Genomic DNA, 9,574 nt, shown 5'->3' with positions numbered 1-9,574 from the left:
TGGTAGAACTAGAGGGAATGGCCACAAGCTGCAACAGGGTAGATTTAGGCTGGATGTTATGAAAATTTTTTTCACAGAAGGAGTAGTTAGACACTGGAATAGGCTGCCCATGGAGGTGATTGAGTCACCATCCTTGGATGTGTTTAAAGCTCGTTTAGATGTGGTGTTGGGGGATATGGTTTAGGAGTGGACTCCGTAGAGTAGGGTTATAGGTTGGACTTGATGCCAGGGTTTATTTCCAACCTGAATATTTCAGTGATTCTATGGTAGTGCAAGAGCGGAGTGGCCAGCGCAGTGGTAACAAGCAGCCACTTCAGGGACTATGCTGTGAGAAAAATAGGTTCAAGAATGTTAACCAAAAGGTAAAAGAGTAAAACGGATCAATAAAGAGAAAAAGTGGAGAAGGCCATAAAGAGGAGAGAGAAGTGATTCTCACAGATTAGTGGTATTCCAAAAGACTGGAAAGTTGGAGAGAAGTGGCCTTTAGTTTCCAGTGAACGTGCCTACGTTTTTGCTGTATGGAGCCGTGCTGGATGTAATATTCAATCTGAGGCGTGCAGAAGTGTTAAGTCACTAATAAGCTTAAGTGCAATAATTAGAGAGACTCTTATGTTGAACCCTTAGCACTTTCAGTATTGTTAACTAGTAAATTTAAAGTTCTTAATGTTATTGGAAGGAACATACAGTCATGCGTGCAGGTGGGAGCATACGTTCCATAGAGTTCAGTGTTATCTTTTTATTTATGAGAACAATCTAAATTAAAGTTAACCCTAATAATGGCTGACCTACCTCGCTAGAATGCTATATACAGTAAACTACCAACATTGTTTATAAAGTGAAGTAAGACCATAAGTCTAATTTGTCATGTTGGCAGAGGCAAACTATTCCAAATAATGTACTTAGTGACGCAGAGCTCTATTTTTGCTTTTTATTTTTAGAACAATAATATATTTGTTCTTTAAGATTGCTCTCTGCCTGTTATACAAAATGAAGGTAGATATGGTCCCCGCTTGGTGACTTAAAAAATCTAAATGCATGTAAAAGTAAATGCATTAAAGGCCCCAGATGACTAAATGAGGCAATTAGATGTTCTGGTGTATTAATGCATATATAAGCTTTCAACTTACACAAGATCATGTTTTAGGTAAATGCCAGTACCTGAAGCATTTTGTTTAGGAGCTCTGTAGGAATTCATGGTTTTCTTTCACCCTGCTGAAAAGCTACTTTTCAAGCTGTGCTATTAATATGTATTTTGGTTTTGATTTCTAGCCAAGTTAAGTCCTTCCTAAATTTTCTTTACCAAAATTCAAGTTAGTATTTCTGTTTTTCTCCATTTAAATCTCAAGCCTTAGTACTAATTTGAACAAATTCCTAGCCCGTGTTTACTTCTGGCGTGTAAGTACTGTTAGCATACCTGCACTAGTCATGGCATCCTTACCTGTTGTTAATCCCTTTCACTTTGGTAAATGGGAGCCTGCAAACTGGGCTACTGCAAGAATGGAGGTTACACAGATTTTCTCGGGGCTGTTCTGAAAGAAACCTGAACGCTGTTCTGAAAGAAACCTGAACGATGACCTCATTTCACGATGTGCCACTGGTGTTGCAGCTGTGTGTCAGTGGGTATATTCTGTTTTGTTTGCTAAGCTTCATTAGTAACAGTGATTTTTGAAAGTCCTTTCTTCCAGGCTTAACCTTTGTGAATTGAATGGCAAGATGGTTGTGTTCATAGTAGCATGAAATTAAGGTTTTTGTGTAAACTTTTATAAAGGTGATTAGTACTAAAAATGTCCCAGTTCTTGTGCAAAATTCTTTGCTTTTGTGATCTCAATGGTGGAAACAAATGCAAAATTGCTTGTCAAAGAAAATAAAAGGTTTTCATAGGTCTGTTAGTGAAACAGCTGTATTTAGTGCCCTGTGCTTTTGGAACTTGCAAGAATCCATCAAAGAGCCTGCTTAAGGCTTTGTGCGGCATCTTGATAGCTCATCTTTTATCTAGACGCTGAAGTACAATTTTCCTACTCTCTGAGTATTGTTGGTGACAGTAACTACTATTTTAGGACTCTGATGGTGGCTTTTAATGATTTGTGTTGCTTGCCAAGTCTTTATGGATTTAATATGCTGACTAATTTATATTCTTGCGGTATTAATGCATCATCACAGTTCTTGAATGTTAAGAATTAATCCTTTACTCAGGCAACCTAAATTCTGCCAAGGACCTTACTTTTAATAATCCTAGACATTAAGGGTGGAGAAAGGGATAAGCAGGGTCTTTTAGGTGAAAACAAGGCAGCTGATATTCTGAAGTTGCATTTGGACTTTATATAGAGTGTGGGTAGACATTACTCAGAAAAATGAGTGATTTTAGTATCTTACAGTCCTGTACAATTCTGCCTAGGTCTTTCTGGCCTGACAGAAAATATGTCTACGTTATCACCACCTCGAGCAGGGGGAAGCCACAGTATCTCTGCTGTCATTCAGCACGGTTAGTGTAAAAGCCCTAAACCAACACTAGATTTTTACTGCTGTTCTGTTTATTCTCACTTTCTTCTATCCTGTTCAGCACCCAAACAGACATAATAAGAGACAGACATGATAAAAAATCTGTTAATTTTCATGATAAATTGAATTGATGTAACTTAACTTTAGCCGTAGCTTGGTCACGTTTCCAGATGACAGTTTTTAAATAGGTTTAAATACTCTAGGAAAAAACCCAACACCCCAACTTGTAGAGAATTTTCCTTGCATACATAAGTTTTGCATACTTTAGTGGATTTTATGTATATTTGATGAAGGCCAGTAGATACGAAGTATCCACCTTTTACATCCAGCCTGTTCTCTTGCACTGGGGCTTCTGACATTTTTCCCTAGCTGAAGCAAGCCAGGTGGATAAGAGATGAAGCGCTGCCCCATGCAATGACTTTGGAAGGCTGGTGCTTTGGCCTGGGACCAGCCGGTGGCACCGGCCAGGGAGAGCCTCTGCTGTGTCTCTCTCAGTGGCTGCAGCAGAGCAGCTTCTGCTCCATGGTGTCGCCTACCCTGGGTGTAGAAAGCCTAGTCAGCAGGTGGCTCGGCAAACTGGGAGTTGTTTAGCCTAGCCCCTTTCTGAAGGAAGAACAAGGGTGGTTGGCCATGGGAAGCCTCTGCTGCAATGAAGGCTGAGGCAAGCTCATTTATATCTCCTTACCTCAGGAAGAACCATAGTTTCCTCCTTGAGGAACTTCAGAATTGGTTGGTCTTGGGCACACTAGTTATATACTTGCTTACACTTGCACTTGAAGTTCCCCTCTTGAAGTTTCCTGAAGTTGGTTTAGAAGAGCATAAGCTGTTTTGCAAAATAATTTGATAACTAAATATCTTGCATAAGAAATTTTGTGTAGAACAAAGACAAAAAAAGAATATAATAAGACAATCCTCTTAATTATTCTCAGCAGCCTGCAGAAATAGGTTTGTTCAGCTTAGTAAAGTGTGGAGTTACATATTCACAGTTTAAAGTTCTGAATTAAAGAAATACATTTTTGGGGAAAAACTTGTGGATTGAATGCCAGGCAAAAATTCTAAACTTCAGTATGGTTTTATGTGCTTAATTCATGTCTGTGTATTACAAAATTGGCCAGCTCAGCTGCTTGGAACTTTGATCGCACTTGGATTAGTCATGGAGAGAAGTCAGTCTTTGGACATGATATTTCAGCAACTGGTTTATTTTGTATGTAAGACATTGCTATGTTTTGTTTGATGAAGAGCCCACCAGTGGAATGCTGTTACATCATGACACATAACTTCAATTAGTATCAACTTCTAGAATGACACTTTAATTAAATATTAACATTTTTTATGCTTTGAGTAAGTAAACAAAGGACACTGTGTTTTAGTCTGCCTTCTCTGCAAGGATGCCTAAAAGGGGAACCTGTATTTTGAACAGCAAAATAGGAGGAAAAAAAAATAAAAAAGACTTGACTACTCAATTGTCTGTATTGACTTAGGAAGGTCAAAAAGATCTTCTGTGATTCGTGGGATTTTTTTAGTTATTACATTTTCAAATTTAAAAAATGGTAGGAGTTGCTGTATACTGTCTGGTATGGGAAGAGATTAAACTTGGTACAGGCTCTTTCATGAGAGGAGGCAGAAATGTTGCAACTTTTCAAGCGTCTTTTTGCTTTCCAATATGTTCTAAATTATTGGAATAAATGCGGTGTCTTTTCACTAAGTTTCACTTTCTTGGCACTGTGGGGTTGAAATCGTATTAAACCCACTGTGGTCTGTGACTTCACCTGTGTAGGACAAGTTGCAGTCTATTACTGGGGTAGGCAAGCTCTGTCTTTCCAAAATAAATGGCTAATATATGATTGGCATGAGGGGGAAAGTTTAATTATAGATTGTAAAACCAAAGGGTACAAATAGGAGGGCAAAACTTTCTTGTGCTCCTTTGATGAACATGTTAAAAATACTTTAGACCTTTTCTGCTGCCTTGTCTTCATCCAAACCCTAGTCTGTGGTAAAAAAGTGAACTTTAGTTCAAGCCCTTTCTGCTTGTACAGAAAAGCAGTGATGCAGTTACGCAGGTGCTGAGGACTTCAGATCTCAACCACAACTTGGGACTTTTTTTTTTTTTTTCTAACCTGGAATTGTTGCCTCGTTCTTGTCCTCTCTTGGCTCCAGGCTCTGTCTTACACTGTGAGGTTTTTTGTGGGTGTGCCTGTACACAATTGTTTTCATGTCTTACTGTCTGTAAAATGAGAATGTTATCAGTTCCTTACCTGCAAACATATGTAACCCACTTTCCTTACTCTAATGTACATCATTCAGATCCTGTAATAATGGGAGGAGTAGGCAGAATATAAAAAGTACAGGTAATTAATTGCAAGTGGATTTAAGTTGCGTTTGCAAAGATGTACTCTCTCTGCACAGAGGAGACAGATGACTGAGGGGGCTACAAGATGTACGTGGCTAAACAGGCTTTAATTTCAATTTGAAAACTGATGGATATACAATGAATAAAATTCTTGTTGTAAAAAGTAATTTTCTTATTATCTGTAATTATTTTGTTCCTTTTATGCAATTAAGTGTTAATAAGGTGTGGTTTTTTGACTATGCTATTTTCTTTGCAAAAATAATTATCTTCTAGTGAAAATGTATTTAGCAAAGATAAATAAAATAATCTAGCTTCTGAAATGAAACCTTAGCATTGCATAAGCTTAATATTTCATTTATTTCACTAAGGTGTGTTTGGAAGAATGTGGTCTTGTTTGTAGAAGTGCTTCAACTTCTTAATTTTTTTTGTTCTTTTCAGTCATTATTTAACCTACTGGAGTTTCGAAGACTAGTTTTGAATTTCAATCCTCCTGCAAATGCTCAAGACTTGCCCCGTAACCAAAAGGTAAAATCAGAAGCTAACTACCCTTGGTGACTGATAAGGGTGTTTCTCTTGTAATTGAATTTTGCTCTGGTTTTTAGTTGAAATTAGCATGGATTTTATAGGTGCCAGTTAACATTTCTCTGAGGTTTCTGTTACGGATCTTATATAAAATGTTAGCCTCACATTAGAGTGCAGAGCAGGGTGTTGAGAGAGACGGAGTGTGCTGCTGTTTAGCCCAGGTTCAGTTGGAAGGGCTCGTAGCAGCAGTGCTCCTAGTGGAAGAACATTTCTGATGTGAACATAGTTGTGTTAGCCAGCATATTTTATTCTAGTTTCCTCACACTGTGCAGCTATGGGCATGCTTTTTGGTTAGCCTTTTGTTTTTGTGCTGTATACTTTTGTCAGAAAGACAGAGAGACTTGGACAGGTTGGATTAACGGCCCAAGGTTAATGGGATGAGCTTCAACAAGGCCAAGTGCCAGGTCCTGCACTCAGGCCACAATGACCCCAGGCAAAACTACAGGCTTGGAGAAGTGTGGCTGGAAAGCTGCCTGGCAAAAAAGGACCTGGGAGTTCTAATTGACGAGTGGCTGAACATGAGCCAGCAGTGTGCCTGGGTGGCCAAAAAGGCCGATGGTGTCCTGACTTGCATTAGAAACAGTGTGACCAGCAGGAGTAGGGAGGTGATTGTTCCTCTGTGCTCAGCACTGGTGAGGCCTCACCTCAAGTGTTGTGTCCAGTTTTGGGCACCTCAGTACAAGAGGGATGTCAAGGTGCTGGAGTGAGTGCAGAGGAGGACAATGAAGCTGGTTCCTACTCGAGGTGATCTTGCTCTGGCGGGAGGGTTGAACTAGATGATCTTTCAAGGTCCCTTGCAACCCCTGACATTCTGTGATTTTGGTGAAGGGCCTGGAGAGTAAATCTTAGGAAGAGCAATTGAAGGAGCTGGGGCTGTTTAGTTTGAAGAGGAGGAGGCTGAGGGGAGACCTCATCACTCTCTACAACTACCTGAAAGGACATTGTAGAGAGGCTGGTGCTGGTCTCTTCTCACCGGTAATTAGTAATAGAACAAGAGGGAGTGGCTTCAAACTGCAACAGGGTGGGTTTGAAATGGACATTAGGAAAAGAATTTTCACAGACAGTGTAGTCAGACATTGGAATAGGCTACCCATAGAGGTAGCCCTGGATGTGTTTAGAGGTCGTTTAGATGTGTTGGGGGATATAGTTTAGGGGTGAGCTTTGTAGAGTAGGGTTAATGGTTGGCCTCGATGATCCCAAGGGTCTTTTCCAACCTAAATGATTCTGTGATTTGTCAGCAGTGTTGTTAGTGTTGACCTGGTCACTTCATTGTATTTTTTTAGGTTATTAATTACCTGTAATTCATGATCTGAGATTATACTTGCAGTTATTTGCTTCTCTCTCCTGGCGTTTTCATAAAGTGATTGTAAGAATAAATTTTCCCATGTTTATTCTGCTGTTCATATGAAATTGAGGAGTGGAGGCCTTGACTCTAATTTCTTGTGACCTCAGACTAGCGAGAGGGAATGGTCACAGACTGAGGGACAAAACAGACCCATTTCTTTTCCTTTGTGAATGCCCTCTGAGGAGAGATACATGGGACACCTTGGCTTCTGTGTTATGAAACAGAAATAAAAAAAATGGGAAAAGGAAGTGGCTGTATGAAGCATGAAGGCACTCGATGCCCTGAATTTTAACAAGGGCTTACAAAGCAGTGAGATTTTTTACATATCCAGAAATTAGACAGTTGTCTTCTGCTCCTTTCTCTTGCATTTTAAAAGGGGAGTGTGCTGATGGCCTGTTCTTAGTTGTTTGGCACTTCAGGCTTGACTGGAATGTTCACTTGCAAAAGAAGGAGCTGCAATTAAAAAAACAAAAGAAAACAGACATAGAGGAGTGTCCATTTTCTAAACCTCTAGGTATGTGCCATAAAAGCAAAGCTGAATGTTCAGTCAGAACTGCACTATTTCTTCCCTGCTCTCTCCCACCCGCCCCCATTAAAAGAGCAAGTTGTCACTTTTTTTTTTTGTATGACTTAAGAAAATAATGTTTGCATTAAGTCATGAGATGGTGTACAAATACAACATGGATAGTATCTGGGAGTATGTCATGAGTGTGATGGGACAGTGTATTGTGGTAAGAAAGACAGGATAACTTTGGTAAAGTCATGGTTTACCAAAGAGTTGTACTGAAATACTTATTTTTTAATTTATCTTTGAAATTGACTTTCTACCTGGTGTTTCATTGTTCATCATATGATTTGTTTGAGTAATATCTCCCACTACTCAGAGTTCTTTACCTTCATTTTTCAGGGCATAAAAAGCAGTTGGCATCTAAGAGGTGGTGTGAAATAGATAATAGCAAGCTGTTGTGTGTGAAAAACATCTTGCCCAAACATCAACACTAAAAGTTGAATGCCTTTAGCAATTCTAAATTGTTATTTCTTAGAAATCTGACCATGACAGACAATATCAAGGCTGCATGAAATGGTGACACCAGGCAATTATATGGATTTGTGCAGAAACCTTGCGTTCTGCAGGCCTGCTAGTAAGAATCTGTGGCAGTAGCTTGTATCATCTTGATTAACTTAGATTCCAGAATGAAATAACATTATCAGTTGATGTACTTTTCTGTCTTACCTACAGCTGAAAAAGGATTGACTTAGTGTTGAAATAAGTTTTGGGGAGAAAGAGATAGCTTCAGTAATTGGAACTTAGACAAGTAGAAGAGAGAAGCGTGCATCACCCCAAATACGGTGCTTTTATTCCTTTATAAAGCAAGGGAAGTAAAGGCAAATTGATGTAAAGTTGTAATATAAAGTTGACAAAAAAGCAGCCCTGAAATTTACTTCTCTCTGCTTGCTTGTTTTAGAACTGTCTTGACTTAATAGTTGGTTAAAAATAAAAACCAAAACAAAGCCAAGTATTATATGTGACTGACATTCCCTAGGATCAAAATTCCATGCTAATAAAGGGCAAGTTTTAATAATCCCAGTTTTTCAAGACTTTGGATACTTCCTGTTGTTCTTCCAGGTTGTGGAAAGTAAAGTTTAATGCTAGGGTCATGGCAATCTCTTAATTTAGAATTAAAGCATGTAGTTTTACTTCAGGGAGTACTGATTGCATAGCATGGTGGTTTTGTTCCTTCCCATCAATATACTGAATCCAAATGCTATTAATAATTTGGCAGGTTGAATTTTTCATCCAGAAGTCATTGGTATAAATTTTGACTTTAAAAAGCACCGAAAAACAACCACTCCACACTGTTTGTCCCACCTAATTGGACTTTGCTTTTCTGGATTTTAAACTTGGACAATCTGTTTTTGTTCTTTTTCATTTGCAATTCATTTTTCTTCCTTGGTGTGTTCCTCAGCTTCTTTCTGTAGAGCAAATACAGTTCTCTGTGGTTTCTGCAGCTTCTTGGCTCTCCCAGTTCTTTTCTGTTGCTGTCATGTGAACAGATCTTTTTTGCAGTACACAGCGGGGCTGGCTAAATATTGACCTCAACGACATCTACAGGAAACCTTTTATTATGAGAGGAAGTGGGTTACTGTGCTACAGGTTAGCACATCCTTCCCCCTGTTTTAGCATTATCATTATGCCGATGTCCTGGCATACTGATCGGCAGTAATGAATGTTTGCCTTGTATTAAACAGGTAGATTGCTTTAGAAGCATTTCTTAATTGTAAATTGTTCTGACATCAGTATATTAAGAAATTATTGTTTATGCAGGCAGGATACATGTTAAGATAGAGAATATTGTAGATTATGACCTTTCCACATAGATTTTGTTTCAAAATTGATTTAAATTTTTTTTTGTGTTGGTGCACATACAGTGTGCTTAAAAATTGAGAGCCAGATGCTCTTCTATCAATCTTTATTAGTTCTTTTGTTTTAATGTGCAGATCCTTTGTGAAGCTGTATAGCTGGCCTTTGGGACTGGCTCACATCCTTTTAAAGATTTTACGCTTTGTTTAGTCAGAATCACTGTTTGTTGTGGTAATGCCCACATAATCTGGTCAAGGGTCATGCCTAATGTATTAAATTTCTCAAAAAACAACAGGGATTTTTCTGGTTTTAGGGAACTTTTATAGGCTTTACAGAGATATTTGTTCTGAGTAATCCTACTGATACCAGTAGCCAGTTGTTCGACCTAAAGCTACAAGTATACTTAAAACTCAGTCAAATTAGTAGTGTAAATTTG

General features: G+C 38.7%; 1 protein-coding gene across 1 annotated transcript in view; it reads left to right on the top strand.

Annotated features, from left to right (window-relative positions):
* The window catches only part of LOC104277364 (ubiquitin carboxyl-terminal hydrolase 25-like), a gene marked incomplete at both ends in the record, with an annotated part of 39,029 nt that overhangs the window by 9,138 nt on the left and 20,317 nt on the right, over positions 1 to 9,574 (top strand). The window contains 1 exon segment of the mRNA XM_009873984.1: positions 5,288 to 5,374. Coding sequence (XP_009872286.1) covers positions 5,288 to 5,374 — 87 coding nt within the window.

The sequence above is a fragment of the Apaloderma vittatum genome, unplaced genomic scaffold, assembly GCF_000703405.1.
Source record: "Apaloderma vittatum isolate BGI_N311 unplaced genomic scaffold, ASM70340v1 scaffold11630, whole genome shotgun sequence".
Taxonomy (NCBI): domain Eukaryota; kingdom Metazoa; phylum Chordata; class Aves; order Trogoniformes; family Trogonidae; genus Apaloderma; species Apaloderma vittatum.
The sequence above is the reverse complement of the archived record's forward strand: the minus strand, read 5'-3'. Positions and strand labels throughout refer to the sequence as shown.